Source organism: Geotrypetes seraphini, chromosome 9 (assembly GCF_902459505.1).
Source record: "Geotrypetes seraphini chromosome 9, aGeoSer1.1, whole genome shotgun sequence".
NCBI lineage: Eukaryota > Metazoa > Chordata > Amphibia > Gymnophiona > Dermophiidae > Geotrypetes > Geotrypetes seraphini.
Genome location: NC_047092.1, coordinates 73,628,191 through 73,647,202, shown reverse-complemented (window position 1 = coordinate 73,647,202; position 19,012 = coordinate 73,628,191). Strand labels below are relative to the sequence as shown.

Here is a 19,012-nt window from a genome sequence, read left to right as displayed (position 1 = left end):
TGCATCCAATCTTTCTTCCCTTCTTTCAGCCTGTATTCTTCCTCTCCTCCAGACCTCATTCCCTCCCCCAATTTTTTCTTCCTTTCTCCCTGCCTCCCTTTCTTTTTTTCTCTCTTCATGCCCCCTTTCTTTTTTTTTGTTTCTCTTCTTTCATTCTGTCTCCCTGCCTGCCCTCTTTCTTTCTTCCTCTCTACCCTCCCCCAAGCCACTTACATCGGGGAACAGGCCCCTCAATCCACTGCCGCCATTGGATAACAGGCCCCAAAGCCGCCCCCACCCCCCCAAGCTCTCCCTGTGTCGGGCCAACCAGCATTCCTCTACCCGTCAATTCTGTCGTTGGAGAGGAAGTTCCGGTCCAACCAGGCAGCGATTGGCTGGCCAGAACTTCCTCTCCGACGGCAGAATTGACGTCGGGGAGAGGAAGGCTGATCGGCCCGGTAGAACAGGGCACCCCTGTTCTAGAGAAATGCTGCCGGGTCATGCCTTCGCGGAAATAGAAAGTAGGCAGAACCCAGCAGCAAGAACAGCAAATTGTAAGCTTCACTGGCCTGTCTCCCACCTTAGCCAGTAGCGAACGCATGCTCCGGGGGCTCTAACATGTGCGTGCCGGCTTCCCTTCTCTCCCTCCCCCCGGACAAAACTTCCGGTTTTGGAGGGAAGAGAAGGGAAGCCGGTACGCACATTAGAGCCCCGGAGCATAAGTTCGCTACGGGCTAAGGCGTGAAATCTCCAAGCCGTTTTGTTTTTTTTTTTAATGTTGAGCAGCGGCGGCAGCAGAAGAATTCATGATTGGATGATAGCCGGGCGGAGCGCCTGGCTAAAAGGCTCTAGGGAGAACACTGATAACATGTGCATAAAGATAAACAGTACACACAAAGTGTTTTAAAGAAATATTTACATTAAATTATCCTAAATGAAAATCTTATACTATTTAACTCAAATTCAAGAATTAAACAATAACTCCAACTATCTAGTACATTTATAGAAAAACTGGGTATTTTGTCAACACATTTTTAAAATATATATTGTCAGCAAAAGAACTGCAAGTCAAAGTACATAACTGTTGATGTTCATCAAGTCGCTAGGACTCAAACACGAGTTGATGGCAACTAACACTTGTAGAACTGATATCTAACTAAGATACACAGTTTGACATTTGCTACTACAGATCAGAATAAAGCCAACATTGTCAGCTCAAATAAGCTCACAAGAAAATTAAGAAAAATAATCATTCAGGATCACCTTTAAGACATTCATGGGTGCTTACCTCTGGACCCCTCCCAAGAGAAGGGAAGAAAAACAGTAGGCACTGCAGTCACAATCTCTTACACTAAATGGAGAACTTTGGCTGTGTAGATTATTCTTTAAATAGAATCTGCCTGACATATGATACCAAGAACATACTTAGCAAAGAGAAACATCTATGTGAATGTTACTAGAAAGTAACTTTCAATACCACCACCTTCAGTTACTGCTGCTTATATAAATGTGAATATTACAAACAAATATAGACCATAAAGAAATGCTGGCTCCTGTTAAAAAATGTTAAACATAAAGGCAGATGCTTATCAGCAGCCTGGTTTACGCAAATACAGGCTGTCAGCTGACAAACCCAAAGGACAAGGGCATGACATACCAGAACAGCAACAGGGAGCTTAGGCCCTGCCTGGCTAACAGGAGGTAACGCAAAGGAACCTGTGTGGTATGGCTAGCCAGAAGGCCAGGCCCCCACTAGACATACAAGAGGCAGCACAATTAATGACCCACTGGCCAACACAGCAATACAGCATTAGACGTGCAAAGGTAGCAGAGGATAGGAGGGAACGCAAGAGAAGAAAGCAAGACTAGGAGAGAAGGAAGCAGTCAAGTACTCTCACCCCCACACAACTGCTCCATCTATAATTTCAGATGAGCTTGTCCACTAATATTATATACAGTAGATATATTACATTAGTGATTTTTACTCCACCATTACCTTGCGGTTCAAGGCGGATTACAGAAGAGGATTTCAGATTTTGTAACTCATCCAATGCTCTTGACGCTTCTTTTATTCAGTTAAAATGTGAGCAACTGACACTGAAAATGCTTTTATACATCATCTCACATACAGGTCCCAACACCAACTTGGCTACATGCCAGTGTTTTAGTATAATCCTTGCAATGTTCAAGGCTAGGGGAGAGAATTGTTGTACAAATACCAAAGAATTTTCATCAGGAACATTCTGTTTATACTTCAGAAGTAAAGATCTATGTGCATATTTTGCTCTCAGGTACATCAGTTCTCCCTCCTAGCCTTGAACATTAGGAGGATTATACTAAAACACTAGCATGTAGCCAAGTTGGTGTTGGGACCTGTATGTGAGAAGCCTATTTTTGCATACAAGCATGCTAAGAACCAGGGCACAAATACACTTCCAGTGAAGAGCAGCCGAAAGGCCATAACAGTTGTGGGGGGATATAAATGGTGTCTGTATTCTGTAAATGAGTATAGTTGGACACCACCCCCATACTGGTAAAGTGTACTATGCAAAAAATAGAACGAATTGCAAATCAGCCTTTGTTATATATATCATCCAGAGCCCTTGTCCAAAACTATATGTAGGACGTACCAATCGCCCAACGAGCATAAATCTAGGGTACAGTGAAACTGCTTCATTGGTCTGTCATTGGACTTTATTAAAACATACCATACGAGATTTACAATGAAGAATAATTGATACTGTAAAAATAGGGTGGGAGGGAGGCAATATAGAGTGTACTTTAAACCTCAGAGTTACGCTGGATGTTTGAATTAAACACTATGAATCCATACAGGTTAAATGTAACAAATGATTGGATGGTGCAAGCTGAATAGGCGGGCTTTGTGGGTAGCTATTGGAAAGCTTTTCCCTGGGTACTGATTGGCGATCAGGCGGGATGACATCATGGAAGGGCAGTCTTTATTAGTGCTGCTAAAAAAATGCCGCAACCATCTTGGCATTTGTGGAGACATGGTTTAATGGAGTAAGCAAGTTGCTTATGAATTCTGGTAAGCAACCACAGTATTTTTAAGATATTTAGGTTTTAGATAAGCTTGCTTGATCTAATTGTAGGATTTTCTTGCAGCACTATCAGTATCCCAACCCTGAAAAAGTATGAAATGCGTCAGAAGGGAACTGGTGCAGCAACACTTTTGACTAAGCTAAATCTTTGTTACAAGAATATACACAAACTAGTATTTTAGCCCGTTACATTAACGGGTGCTAGAATATATGTCTGTGTGTCTTTATTTCTGTCTTTCTCTCCTTCTCGCTGTCTGTCTCTCTCTCTCCCTGGCCCCCTTTGTCTGTCTGTCTTTCTGTGTCTCTTCCTGCCCCTGTGTCTTTCTTCTTTTCTTTCTATCTGTCTCTCTCCCTGCCTCCTATGTAGCAGCATTTCTCTCCCACCATTTCCCTGTGCAGCAGCCACAACATAATTCCCTCCCCCTCCATTTCCCTCCCCCCACACCACTTCCCTGTGCAGCAGCAGCATTTCCCCTACCCCCCTTTCCCTTCCTGCGATCTGGCCAGCTCCCTTAGTCCCTTACCGCCCCCCCCTTCCTTTCCCGCCGTCCCGACAAACCTTCTGATTCCAGCAGCGTCTGCAGCACTCTACACATGCTGCTTCGGGGCTTTCTACTGCCCAGCAAATCAGGGCAGTAGAAGGCCCCGAAGCAGCGTGTTTAGAGTGCTACAGACGTTGCTTGAATCAGAAGGTTTCAGGACCCGCAGCCCTTGCCGGACCCGAAGCGAGCTCTGGGGGTTTTGGGGTTTTTTACGCGGACCCAGCCGGAGCAGGAGGAGAAGCCTGGGAGCCAGGAATTAAAGTCCGTTGGGGGAGGGGAGAAGAGCAGCTCCTCTCCCTTCCAGCTCCGGTCCGGCCCCCGCTGACGTCGCCCTGGCCAGTTCACATTCTGAAGCCGCGGGAGACGCGGCGCTGTATGGCCTCTTCTTTCTGCTGCCGCGACCGTGGGTTGCGCGCATGCGCACTCCTACCTGTGGGTCCCTACAGCGCACGGAAAACCGGAGGACACAGGTGGGAGTGCGAGAGAGAGCGAGACCAGAAAGGCTTTGAGCATGCGCAAATGCTCAAAGCCCAGTCCAGCCCGGCACAAGGAAGAAGGAGGATCTCCCTCGCACCGCCCAGCCCAGCCCAGCAACAACGAGGGAGGATCTTCGGGCACTAGCACTGGCACGTCCTGTGCATTGGTGCTGGTGCCGGTGCCCAATCGGGTAAGAGATGTTTTGCGGTGCTGGGGAGGATGTAGGATCGCGGGGGAGGGGGGTAACGCGAGCGGGGGGGAGGATTCCGGTTCGCAGGCCAGAAGAGTAAGCGGGAGTGGGAGGAGGTTATAGCAGCATGCGCGGTATACGCATGTGCGTGCTATATAAAAATTTTTTTTCAGAAATGCTTTGAACCCGCATGCTATACGCGTATGCATGCTATACACGTGAAAATATGATATGATATACATGATTACATATGATATGGTAAGGGGGGGATAAATTTCATATTTAAGATGATTGTAATAGAAATTCAAGTGATGTTTGTAAGTTTAAATGTTATTTCTGATTACACTTGTAAGTTGTAAAAATGAATAAAGAATTAAAAAAAGAAAAAAAGAAAAACACTGCTGGTATAAATGTTACTTATAAATACAAATATTAGAATATACACCAAAGAAAAGGAGTGCTGCCACACTGATTTAATTGATCTTATTGATCTACTTGATCGGGTGGTATTCTGAGGATCCCCAGTGTGATAACAGGAAAGTTAAAAAAGCTAAAAAATAAAGTTTTTTTTTGTTAGCTTGAAGAATAGAAGCGCTAAACAAGTTGGTCTAGTATCTGTATTAATACAAAACAGAGGACAAAATTAATTAATTTTCGTGCCCTTACTGGGGTGGTAATTTCATCATTGGTCTTTGGTAAAGTGACTTGTGCTGTGCAAAATTGTTTAAATATCAATTTTCCAATAAACATAAATATAAAGTGCTTTGAGTGCATAAGGTGCTTGGAAAAAGGGGAGCACTTAACTTTTGTGCCCGACGGTTGCCCAATCGTTTCACATTTTGTTTTGTCAGGGGCTATGCTTCCATAAATTATTGCACCTCAATTTTTTGGGAGAATATTGAAAAAAACGCTATGATCTGCACCCGCACAGTTCCCTCTGACGCGATCCCGCCCCTCCTCTGACGTATGGGATCGCGTCACAGAGAACGTGCTACCGAGGTGGAGAGCGGCTTGTGAGGTTCACTACAGCCGGCCGGCCATCCTCAGCAGGCTGCTTTGAAGAGGCGAATGAAGAGCAGCAGCGGCGGCAGCGGTTTTTTTTTGTCTGGCGGGCCAATTTTGAACACCCCGCGGGCCTTAGAGTGAGTGAGGGTGAGAGGGGGAGTCGCCGGCGTGTTCTCTGCCTCCTTGCATCCGTGGGCATTTAAAACTCCGCATGCGCAGTAGGACTGTCATGGAGCTATGGATCACGGAACACGAAGTTTGAAGTGCCCATGCGCGCTTAGGGTTTTATTATACTAGATACCTTTGGGGTTTTACATTTTATGAGCGCAGCAATTCCTTAGTGATCTGCCGGCTCTCCGTTGCGATGCATATCCATAGTGGTTTCATATTTTGGAGCAAATTGCATCTTTTTAATACACTGGCTCATTATGTCTTGCACTTTTATTGTTTCCTATCATGACCCCTTTCGGCGGTCAAGATTTTGATGCCAGTACCGGTAATAGTTTTTCAGTGGTCTATGATTATATAATTACTCTTTTACATTTGGTTCTATATTTTCATTTTCATGCCTTTGTGGTATCACAATCTTATGCCTCCGGAGCTTTAATTTTTCTAGCTCTCTTTGGTTTTCTTACAACTCTGGGGTTTTGTTACAATTTTTTAGCTATTATATTTTTTTTCAAACTCTAATCATTTATTAAACTTCAATCTTCAGTTTTTTATACTCTAATTTTTTTATACTTACTTTCACTTTCATTTTGTATTTTTCTTTCTTTTCTAATTATTTCATGCCCCAATGGTTTTATAAATTTATGCCTTTGTAGCATTACAATCTCGTGCTTCTGAGGCTTCAGCTCTCGTGGCCTGCCTAGGTTTCTTACTGGGCTTCACGCCTTTTTTCTGTTCTATGGTTTGTAGGCCCATTAACATTTTACTTCGGACACCTCTTTTTTCAGGGTATTCTTGGCACGATCAGAATCAGACCTCAGTCTGATACAGACAAGTATTTTAGATGGTGGTTTGTAAGTCACCCTCACTCACTTACCAATTTGATAGTTGTTTCAGTTTTTTGGTTTTTTAGATTGTTTAGCTTTTCAGCCCTTTTTGATTTATGTTGTTAGGCCTTATAGGTTATTTTATACCCTCCATAATGATATCTCTGGTAGGGGTGTGTGGGTCTTTAAGTGTATCTGGCCCTCAAAAGTTATATAAGTATCAATTTGATATTCTTTCATGCTTTTCTTGTCTGTATTTGTCTATAGCATCACATGCAATAAATATGTTCTATTCACCCTATATCAAGCGCCATAGAACTGTGTTTTTGTGTCTCATGTTGTCCTATATATCTGTTTAATTGATTTTAATTTAATTCTATTTTATTTTGAAGGCATATAAGTCTATGCTCCCCTAAACCTTTGTCCCTTATGCTCTTTTAAGGTTTGCCAAGCCATCCCTGTTATCCCATATTTGCAAAAGTTTGTGTATTTAACATCTCGGTACATATAAAGTACCCTCCTCATAATTTAATTTTCACACACTTTTCATTCACATTTGCTTTTTAGAAAGCTCTTCGTCTCTTCACTAATTTGCATGCATAGTGTCTTCACACTGTGGCTATTCATACACAGTCATTTCTCTCATGTATATTTCTTCACAATATTTACACTTGATATGCACATAGAAAATTTTTCAATTTTTCACTATCATTCACAAGCACAATCAGAGTGCTAAATTAACCAGTTCTCTGTATGGTATATCACTCCCAACACTTCACTGGGCACCATTTATCTGTTTTTGAGTGTTAAAATATTCACATTATTTTTGCCTACAATTAATATCTTAGGATCCCTGAAGGTGTGTTTTGCCGAAACACGGCCCGTGTTGGGTCCTTCAATGACGACTGGGCTCTTTAATGACAAATGTGGACAGTGTATTTTAAAGGATTAACTGAATAAAGGAAGTGTCAAGAACACTGGATTTTCCACAGTTTCATTTGTTTTTGTGAACTCATCCACCATCTCATACTGTTTTGTGATGCTACCTACCACATGACACTTGTAGCTCTGCAGCAGGAATATATACCCTCAAACCTATGGGACTCTTAGACTAACACATGTAGTCCCATGCTTGAGGAGACAAACATTTCCAAAAGTTTCAGAATTTGGGCCTGAATCTTCATAAATCTTTCCCTCCTTGGTGTTGAACTGTGTACCACTTAAAGTTCATGAGTCATACCCTTCAGGTCCAGTATAGGATGAAAAAAAAGTCCCTTATATTTTTGGAACAATTAAGTAAATAGAATACCTTCTGGACCTCTCCTCAAATTCCTTCCCCCAAATAAAAACCAAACAATACATTATGCTAAATAAAAATAATAGGTCTCTAGACCAGACTTGAACATCTTAAGATTTAGCTCTTTAAGGTATTGTGACAAAGAATTCCATGAGCCACTACCATCTGCTGGAGAGAAAGAAACACTGGCGAGTTTGGGCTGCACAGTGCCCTTTATAGAGCATAGATTGCAAATGATTTGTCTTTGTCTCTATCTCTTAGTTGATGAGCACATTTCATTGGTTCTAGACTGGTCTGATAAGGACAAAGGGAATAAGGTAGCTTCTTTTCAAGCCATTAGTTAAGCAAGGTGGCACTATTTACTTATGCTTGTACCGAGGAAGAAATAAAAACAGAGATTAATAAAAAGAAATTTAACTTAAAGTGTACCTTTCGTGCTATTGGTTCTTGACTTTCCATTAAGGTGTACCAGCTGACTAATTTATTCCAGCCTTCCGTAGGCAAGAGTATATAGTCAAGTTCATCAATAAGATGCTCCTTGAGGTATAGTGAATCACCATCTATAAAAGAAGATTAATACTTTAAAATGCAAATCTAGAGCTTCTTACAAAAATTGAACAATCTTGGAAAGTTCCGATATTTAAAACAGAAACTTGTGCTATACAATGGTTCTTGCAGCTGTCCAGGTAATGTGGCATCCAAGTTCGCTTGACTGACATTTCAGCCATTTTGTTGTTTTCTTTAGGGGGACTGAAGAAAGCCAGAGCAAGATGGCTGAAACTGATCAAGCAAACTCAGATGTGGCGCCACCTGGAGTGCTGCAGGAGCTCTAAACAAAAACTCTATTGTCTCTCTGCAGATCTGTGTACACAAAAAAGTCAAACTTACACCCTTTCTAAACATAAGATAAATATACCATATTCTCTCTTGTAACAGTCCACCCCTCTGTGTTTCAGCATAGAAAAACCCTGTAAATTTAATCTTAAAAGCCAAATTTAGATTCCTCCAACAACAGCCACCCACGTAACTCCCCCGTGATGACCAGATCCCTCTTCTTACCTTTTTTCATGATTTTGCCATTAGGTTAATACAGGGAGACTTAAGCATGGAAAATTTATGTTCTTACCTGTTAATTTTCTTTCCTTTAGACGCAGCAGATGAATCCAGAGACCAATGGGATAGCACACATCTACCAGCAGGCGGAGTTAGAGAAACTGATTAACAGGTGGTCCTATTGGCTGGCACTCCTCCTGTATCTCCAGTATAGCTCCTTGCCCAAGCATCCATAACCATCAATAGGCATAGCATGGAAAAAACTTCTTTCCCATAACAAATCTCAAAAGGCAATAATACAGAATACAACCATCAATAATAACAAACTTCGAAAGTTGGAAAAGAAAAAACGAAAGACAATATCCAGAAAGGGTGGGGCTCTGGATTCATCTGCTGCGTCTAAAGGAAAGAAAATTAACAGGTAAGAACATAATTTTTCCTTCCTTAGCAACAGCAGCAGATGAATTCAGAGACCAATGGGATGTAGCAAAGCAATCCTCAATCTGGGTGGGAAGCAAACGCCGCCTCCGCAACAACTGAAACACTAAACACATCTACCGCATGCGCCCCCACATCCAACCAGTAATGCTGAGAGAAAGCACTCTCGGAAGACCAAGTAGCCGCAAGACAAAACTCCTCCAAGGAAAAAACTCTGGACCGAGTCCAAGAAGTAGCCATCGCTCTGGGGGAATGGTCATGAAGTTCTTTCGCCAACCGCTTCCCTGCCATCAAGCAAGCGTAAAGAATGTCCTCCTGGACCCATTGAGCGATGGAGGCTTTGGACGCTGCCATATGTTTGAGACGTCCCGTGAAGAATACAAAAAGGTGATCTAAACAACTAAAAGTCGTTAGAAACCTAACTCGTGAAGAACGCTACGCACTTTCAAAAAATGCACTGAATAAAAGCACGTCTCCCCATTTCTTCTCCCAGGAAGAAGGAAGGAAAAGTGAGAGTGTCATAAAAGAAAGGATGACACCTCCTTAGAAAGAAATTGTAGTACCGTCCGAACTGACACTCCAGATTTTGTAAATCAGAAATAGGAATCCCCGCCAAACAAGGCCTGAAAATCAGAAAACCGCCAAGCTGAAGCCATGGCCACAAGAAACCCCATGTTAACGGCACAGCCCTTTAGAGTCTCAAAAGACAAGGATGAAATGAAGCCTTCGGTAAACTGCGAAGAAGTACCTTAAGACTGTACTCCGGACAGGGCTTTCTAAGAGGTGTACGAATATACCGCACTCCATTTAGGAACAGAACTACATGAAGCTGAGAAGTAAACGAAGAGCAATATACCTAGCCCTTGTAACAAGCTAAGAATGGCACTTGAAGCTGAAGGGAATTGAACGCTAAGCCCTTGGCAATACACTTGTGCCAAAAAAGAACTCTGGAAGGGTGCAATTGTTGAGAAGTACCCAAGAAAGGAAAAACCTCCAAAAGGAAGCAGGTGAAGACGTCTGTATCGCTTGGATAAGAGAAGAAACAACCTGCTTCGCATAACCCTTACACGTCAGCCATGACTTTTCAAAAGCTAGGTCGCAATACCAAAGTAGTACGAATATCCATGTTGATCGGACCCTAAGTGAGCAAATCCGGAGATACCAGGAAACTCAACAGTCTGGCTGTTGAAGGACTCATCAGATCCGCATAGCAAGGATGACACAGCCAATCCAGAGATTCTACAAATACTGTGCCCTGAAAGCGAGCTTGAGATGGCAAATCCAAGCCATCATCAGCCAAGAGAAACCAGAGGCGAGAAAGAAGCCACGCTGCTACCCCCTCTGACTCCCACTCCCTGTGCCTGCCGAAGAAACTAGGAAGCTTAGAATTTTGAGACGAGGCCATGAGGTCTAGTTCCAGGAGATCTCACTTTCATAAAAAGAGCTGAAACGCCTGAGCCAAAATTCTCAATATCCAGGATGTAGAAGATTTCACTATTACTAACATTTACACTTTCTAGAGCGTACATAGTGCTGTACACTGTAACATACAATAAATGGGCTGTGCTCAGATTTTGCGGAGAGAAAGTCTATCCAAACTCTCTTCCTGACCCATAAAATGATCTGCCAACAGAAGAGGAAGATGAGGGTCCACCCATTGAAGTAGAACCACAACTTTACCCGCCAACTGAGTACATCACCTACTGCTCAGGATTTAGAAAAATACCCCCATCATAATACTGACTGAAAAGACCATCAGCATTATTCCGGAAGAATGGTCCGAAGCTCCAGAAACGGTAGCCTGACCATGCTCCAGAGTAGAAGAATGAACAAGTACTGAGTCGCCTCTTAAGACCAGACTCCTGGAGTTGAGGATGGAAGGAACCGAGCCCCCAACCCGACAGCCCGGGATGTTTGGTGGCCATGAGCTAGTTCAGCAAATGCCGAGGCATGCCTTTGAAAAGAGAAATCTCGCTGAGCCACCAAATCATACAGAGCGATGGTTGAGGAGCCTACCAAATAATTGGAGCCCTGAGATACCGGGAACCACCGGAACAAAAGCGACTGCTGTAGCGTTATAATGGGAAAGCAAGCCGAAGTTCCCAGTGGAGTCAGCAACATGGATCCTAGAACCTGTACAGAATCCCATACTCTTGGTCATGGTGACCGAAGAAGAATGCAAACCTGAGACTGTGACCCATCGCCCTAGTCTCTGGGAAGAAACACATTTCTCTCCTATATGAATAAAAACATCTCCCCGATAAACTTATAAATAGTACAGGAGAAAAGAGCGCTATGCAAATAGGTAACTGGCTCCTGGTTAGAAGGAGCTGCACAGCCCTTTCTGTCTGGTCAGGGGGTCCGTCTAGCACAGTGGACTCAAACTCACAGCCCAGGGGCCACATGCGGCCCGTGGTCTGTACTAGTGCTGCCTGATCTTTGCAGCGTCCTCCGGCTTCCCCCCTGACCTCCCGCTCTTACCTTCAGATAATTACTGCAGCCTGCAGAGAGGATTGCTGGTGCTATAGCGATCCTTGCAGGCTGCCGTCATTCTCAGCAGCACGTTCCCTCTGCTGTGATTCTGCCACTGAAGTCAGAGGAAGGGCGGGACTGCGGCAGAGGGAATGTGCTACGGAGGCCGATGGCAGCCTCCAAGGAATACTATAGCACCGGCGATCTTCTCTGCAGGCTGTGGTAATTAGCTGAAACTAAGACTGGGAGGCCAGGGGGGAAGATGGAGGATGCTGCAAAGAAGGGGGAACATGCAAGCCTTTGTGGGGGGGGGGGGGAAGATTTATAAACTATAAAGAGTTTTACCTCATGCAAAATTGTCATTTCTTTAATAAGACATTAACTATTTTTTCTGCGGCCCTCCAAATACCTATAAATCCAAAATGTGGCCCTGCAAAGGGTTTGAGTTTGAGACCACTGGTCTAGCATGTGCCATCTGACTGCACTGGAATGTAACAGCTCTCCCAGAGTTCAGAATTAGTGAACGTTCTGAGCATGCAAAGCCCTTCCAACACACAGAAGTATCAGTTTAAAAATCACACTTAACTCTTCGGAAGATGGGTGGGATTGTCTCACCAATTAATTTTGTCTCCTAGAAGAACACCTGTTACAGGTAAGCAATTTTGCTTTGAATCAGCTATCAAATGACCACCGAGCTCAAAAATATCTAAGATGTATCTTACTAATGAGCAAACTGATACTGTAAGTTTATGTAAGAGTTGAGCAGTTCTCGTGGTTGGAAAATTAAGTACTGCTTGAGCCAAGGCATTTCCTTGATTAAGAACTAATCTAGGCAGTAGTGTGAAGTAAAAGTGTGACGCAAGAACTAGTTAAGATACTATGCAGAAGCTCTCTAGTGATACACATTTCACGAATGAGATCATAGTGGTAGTGGCTCTGATTTGATTAAATTTAATTCTCCGAGTAAGCAGGATATGAGTTTGATTGTAACATGCCTCCTCCCTGTAGCCCCTGATGATCATGCTAATTTGTTCCAGCTCTGCTCACAGGACTGCACCAGATATGACATTCTCCTGATTTTGTTTTAAATTTGCTTCCCCTTTTTTTTTGTGCTGTAAGGCATTGTTTTAAGCTCATGCTTGTATTTTTATCTATAGCCATTATCAATCCTCCTCCTCCCTATAGTTTCCACTGATCAGCCAGTCTCGCTAACTAACGCAGGTTCCATCCACAGGTCTGCCGCAGAGGTGACCTCTCCAGATTTTCTTTTAAATTAATTTCCTCTTTCTGCTGCATACACCTCTAGTGCAGGCCTGGGTGCATGCCTAAGGAGCAAGCTAAAGGAGTAGGTTCTGCACCTTCTGAGAACACTATCAGTGCCAGTCTTTAATGGCCTTTATTTTTGTTTACTCCTAATTTTGTCATCACTAATGCATCCAATACCTGGTGCAGTGGGGATGCCACTCTATATCTTATGCCAGATCTCCTTGTATTTCTGACATGTCTCCTACATGCCTCTCCTATCTCCTTTTTGTCCCCATCAGATCACTCCTTTTGAACATTAGGATCCCTAACCAACCACTCGAGCTGCAACACTTGACCCACAACTCTACAACCTATTGACCACGACCACAGACTACAAAACCTTCAAGAAAGAAATAAAAACCATTCTATTCAAAAAACACATAAAACCGAACTAACACAATCAGGAATGTCCCAAGCATCACCTGCAACTACTACATATGTACCTTCAATATCATGACAACTCAGATGTAATCCTTAGCAATTCAAAGAAATCGTACAAACTACTCCCTAAATACTTCTAATCTCCCGACAATCCATTTGTTGTCCGCCTTGAACTGCAAGGTAATTGTGGAATAGAAATCCCTAATGTAATGTATGCTCTAAATCTTTTCATACTACTGATCTAATTCTAAATATTTTTTGAGGTTTTGAGATGGTTTCTGGTGGTGATTTTACATGGTATGAAATGGCAAACATCTAAAGATTATTTTTCATTGATTATTTTCAGAAATTTTGCCTGTTTTATGTCCAGCATAGTCGGTGTCATCATGGACCTATTAATGATGAATGCACGCCCTTTTAGGCTGATAACAAGAAGGTTTTTATGCTTTTTAAAAACTTTTTAGGGTTAATGTATGTATAATATGAATAATATACTATCAGAGAGCATAAGACACCCTTACTAACCAGTAATCAAACAACGAGATTGGGTGTCAAACTTAATGTTATGGGTTCCAGAGTCAGCAACTTAATCAATATTTATTAAATGGACCACAAAATCCACAGGATATTGCTCCCTAAAGTACCAAGGCTTAAGAAAAGGAGACTTACAGATTATCACTGGTCTGCTCCGGATAAGCAATTAACTAGGGAGAAAACCCAAAAAAGGGGGAGAAAAACTCCCTAAGCTTTTAACAACTGGGTTGAATTTTAACTCAAAAAAGGCTCAGGAATAATGCCAGGGCTGTGGAGTCGTTAGATAAATGTTCCGACTCCGACTCCTCAGTTTTTTGTACTTCAGACTCCGACTCCGACTCCAGGTACCCGAAATTTCCTCTGACTCCGTCTCCTCGACTCCGACTCCACAGCACTGGTTAATTTTCAGATCGTTAAAATGGAATGTCAAGTTGAGAGAAATGAGCATTTTCGACACCACCTTCTTTTTGCTTTTAATCAAGGTTCTAAGGCCGCAGAAGCTGCTCGCAACATTTGTGCTGTGTATATAGTGGGTGCTATAGCTGAAAGAATCGCTCGTAATTGGTATGCCAAGTTCAAAAATGGAGTCAGTAGATAAATGTTCCGACTCCTCAGTTTTTTGTACTTCTGACTCCGACTCCGACTCCAGGTACCCGAAATTTCCTCCGACTCCACAGCCCTGAATAATACACATAAGTTAAGCTGCTACAATAAGCTTGATTGACTATCATTTCAAACTAACCCAGGAACATATTATTGGAAATTTACTCGTTTGGTCATGCTTTTAGTGATTCTTCTTATTTATTGTTTTATCATTTGTTTTTCATATGACCACCTTCTTAATTCAGAGCTTTTTGATAGAGAATGACACGGGGAAAAAATCTGTCCCCGTCACTGCACCGTCCCCGGCCCACCATCCTCTGCACCGCCCCGTCACCGCCGTTCCCTTCACCGCCCCGTCACCGTCACCGCCATCCCTTTCACCGCCCCGTCACCGCCACTGCCATCCCATTCACCGCCCCATCACCGTCCCCGTCTAGCACCCATCTTCTTCCCTCCGCTCCCCCATAGTCTGGCATCTGTCTTCTTCCCTTCCAGCGTCTTCTCCCCACTCTGCCTTCCACATTTCCTTTCAGGGTCTGTTCCTCTCTACCCTCTTTCAATGTCTGTTCTATTCCTTTCCACCACCACCCTTCCCTCCCTCCTTTACCATCTGTTCCTTTCTACCACCCTTCTTTCATATCTTCTATCAGTCCCCCCACCATCACTAGCAGTCTCTCTTCTCCCTTACCATGAGCAAATAGAACTTCTGAAAATTGTATTGCTGAGGCATTATTTCTAGTACGCCTTTTTTTCCAGATGGATAATGACATCAATTTTATAATTCTTACTGTCTGCTCTGATTTCATTTACAATTTGGTTTGTGTTTTGTACCTGAGGATTCCATGAGGCATTTAACCTTTTCCTGTCTCTTCTGTGATTTCAAGTTGATTCCTTCAATATTGGAGTCTCAAGGCAATAGCAGTTTTCTATTTTGGGCTCTTTTGACATTGTTTAAGGGATTTCTTGAACATTTGGTGCTGATCTTCTTTGATGAGGTCACTTCAGAATCTATTTCCAAGGAAGAGAAACTTTTTCCCTTTCACCCCCTCCTTCCTTGTGTGAGCCGGAACACGCAGTCCCCGCAAGCAAGTAATTTTATATCATTTTTATTCTATTCATTCATAGAAATTAAAGTCTAGATAATGCCAGTCACATAACAAAACATGATTTTACAAAAATAATTCCCTGCACAGTCAAGCCTGCAAGGATTACTAGATGTCTTTCAGCAGCTCCCCTCCCTCCCTCCCCCTTACCTTTGTGGCCAAGTCAAAATGATCTACCAACAATAAAATTTTAAAAACACAAAGCACGCTGTACGCAGAGAAAATGTTAATTATCATTTATATTCCGCGGGTTTTCAAAGAGGTCAAGGCAGATGACTTTATGCAATGTCACCTCAGTAACAACTATACAAAAATAGACAAATATTCCCCCTCCCTTTTTACTAAACTGCGATAGCGGTTTTTTAGCGCAGGGAGCAGCGTTGAATGCCCCACCCTGCTCTCGACGCTCATAGGCTCCCTGCGCTAAAAACCGCTATTGCGTTTTAGTAAAAGGGGGCCATAGTGCAAAATATAGACAGCAGATATAAATTCTCAAAACGGACACATTTTGATCACTAAGTTGAAAATAAAATCATTTTTCCTACCTTTTTGTCTGGTGATTTCATGAATCTCTGGTCCTTTTTCTGATCCTTCTTCTTTCTTCTCCTGCCCCCCCCCCTCTTTCTTTCTCTCTCCCCCTGGCTCCCCTCTTTATTTCTGCCTTTCTTTCTCTCTCCCCCTGGCCCCCCTCTTTATTTCTGCCTTTCTTTCTCTCTCCCCCTAGCCTCCCTCTTTATTTCTCTCTCCCCCTGGCCCTCCTCTTTCTTTCTGCCTTTCTTTCTCTCCCCCTTGACCCTCTCTTTATTTCTGCCTTTCTTTCTCTCTCCCTCAGGCCCCCCTCTTTATTTCTGCCTTTCTTTCTCTCTTCCCTTGGCTTCCCTCTTTATTTCTCTCTTCCCCCTGGCCCTCCTCTTTCTTTCTGCCTTTCTTTCTCTCCCTCTTGGCCCCTTCTTTATTTCTGCCTTTCTTTCTCTCACCCCTTGGTCCCCCTCTTTCTTTCTGCCTTTCTTTCTCTCTCCCCCTGACCCCTCTTTATTTCTGCCTTTCTTTCTTTCTCCCCCTGGCCCCCCCCCTTTATTTTTTCCTTTCTTTCTCTCTCCCCCTAGCCCCCACAAAGCCATCGTGCCAATTTCTCCACTTCCACGATTCTTTCCCTACCCTCACCCCCAAGCCAGCAGCCGATTTCTCCCTGCTCCTTCCCCGATGTCCTGAACTTCATCGGGCAGCAGTAGCATTCACAATTCACTGCTGTTGCCCGCTTCAGGCCTTCCTCTCTGTCGGGTCCTGTCTTCATGAAAACAGGAAGTAGGCAGGACCCGGCAGAGAACAAAGCCTGAAGCCGGCAACAACAGCGAATTGTAAACGCTGCTGCTGCCCGAAGAAGGTAATGGAGCACCGAGGCAGACCGCTTCTCTCCCCTCCCAGCCAAACCCCCGCTGACCCTCCTATCTCCCCCCCCCCCGTGAACCTTTCCGACCCTCCCAGCGAGAGCAGCAAACCTCCTTCGGGCTTTCTCCTCCCTCTGCCGCATCACTGATGACGTCATCAGTGATGCGGCAGAGGGAGGAGAAAGCCGACGCTACTGGAGGGAGGTTTGCTGCTTTCGCTGGGAGGGTCGGAAAGGTTCACTTGGGGGAGAGATAGGAGGGTCAGCGGGGGTTCGGCTGGGAGGGGGGAGAAGCGGTCTGCCTCGGTGCTCCAAGGCCTGGTGCCATTACCTTTTTCGCCCCTCCCGCCTCCCCCTTGGTACGCTACTGCTCTCCAGCTCTCCTTAGTTTGCCAGTTTTCTTTTTCGGCAACCGGCACGCTTTCAAAGAGCCGCGCACGCGTGGCTGCTCAAAGTTCAATCTTCTGCTCTGCTGCAACTTCCTGTTTCCGTTTGAGTCAGAGCAGAAGATTGAATACTGAGCAGCCGCGCGTGCGCGGCTCTTTTGAAAGCGTTCCGGTACCCGAAAAAGAAAGCCGGCAAACTAAGGTGAGGTGGAGAGAGGAAGCTGGTTAAACGATCGAGCCGACATGCGGGTGGGGGCTGCGGGGACCGCACGATCCTTTATGCCTCACTGCGGTGACAAGACCATTCACCGCTCCGGGGCGGTGATGGCCTTGTCCCCGTCCCCGCAGAGGCTGCTAATTTTCATTCCCCGTTTTTGGCGGGTTACCCGCGGCTAAACGCAGTAGCCGCGGGTAAACCGCCACCGTGTCATTCTCTACTTTTTGATTCATTTTATTAGTTCCATGCAGTTTTTGTGAAGGTTATTCTGCAGGGCAAGCCAGTCTCCTTTGGTGGTTGAGGTAGGTTTTTAGTGCTATTATATACAATATAGCTTTTTAGTTCTATTTATTTTTAAAAATTATATACTGTCTATCCCCTGAAAGTTTCCATATGAACACACACACTAGTAAACAACAAATGAAAACAAGCTGTATCATCATGGCAATTCCTTCAACCAGATAATCCATACAACCTAACTAAAAAGAGTATATTCTTTACAAACTGCAGATAAAAAAAGCTGCGCTTTCAACTGTTTCTAAAACTTTCCTCTATCCGCACACAATTGCTGCTGGCCCAGCAAAGCATTCCACAGTGTAACACCTGTGATAGAAAACGCTAGTCAGCATACTGTGCTTTGCATACCATGTCAAGTAACATCACATTTTATATCTCAACTATATTCCTGGATAATACAATACATGTTTAAAATACGAAAGTATTAAATGATATAATGTTTGATGAACAATATAACATATCTTATGTTGAAAGTCTCTATATGTTATCGGTAACAGCATAGGTGTTATAAGTTCATTCCCCGCTACAACTGTCACAAGTTGTACTGTAGCATTTTGAACCAATTGCTACTCGTCTTGGTTATTCCAAGATATAGGGTGTTGCAGTAGCCCAATCTTGACAATATCATCCCCTGAATCACAGTTTGAAAATCACATGGGGTAAACATCAGTTTTGAATGATGTAATAGGTGGAGCTGACCAAAACAAGCTTGAGTAGTTTTAATATGACATCTCATTGTAAATCAAAACCTAGCCTAACTCCCAAAATTGTCATCTCATTCTTCACTGGCAAATTAACTCCTAGAACAGTTATACATTTTGACCACAACTCCTCCACTCCTTCCCACAAACATCACTTCTGTTTTACCTACATTTAAACATAAACCATAAGCGTCCATCCAGTCTACAACTTTTCTAATACAATCTTCCAATTGAGCATTCAAATCCATCCCCCATATATTATCTGGGAAAACTCCCCAAAATGTCATCAGCATATTGTATACAAATATATTAACAAAAGAATTGCCTACTGGGCCAAACCAAAAGTCCATCAAGCCCAGCATTCTGTTTCCAACAGTGGCAAACCCAGGTCTCAAATACCTAGCTAGATCCCAAGTAGTAAAACAGATTTTATGCTGCTTATCATAGGAATAAGCAATGGATTTCCCCAAGCCATCTCAATAATGGCCTACAGACTTTTCTTTTAGGAAATTATCTAAACCTTTTTAAACCCCACAATGCTGATTTGACCAAATTCTCCGGCAACAAATTCCTGAGTTTAATTACACG

At 43.4% G+C, this 19,012-nt stretch overlaps 1 protein-coding gene across 10 annotated transcripts in view; it reads right to left on the bottom strand.

Moving 5' to 3' along the window:
* USP15 (ubiquitin specific peptidase 15) overlaps positions 1-19,012 on the bottom strand; it is a 323,996-nt gene that overhangs the window by 288,345 nt on the left and 16,639 nt on the right. For 8 of the 10 annotated variants that reach the window (XR_004540670.1, XM_033959056.1, XM_033959057.1 and 5 more), the window contains exon 3: positions 7,977-8,107. Coding sequence is in view for 7 of the 10 variants with exons in the window: in XM_033959056.1 (XP_033814947.1) it covers positions 7,977-8,107 (131 nt within the window). In the remaining 3 variants the exon portion in view is untranslated. Of the gene's footprint in view, positions 1-1,267; positions 1,303-7,976; positions 8,108-19,012 lie in introns of those variants that run through there. The other 2 variants (XM_033959064.1, XM_033959062.1) reach the window with 2 other exon arrangements.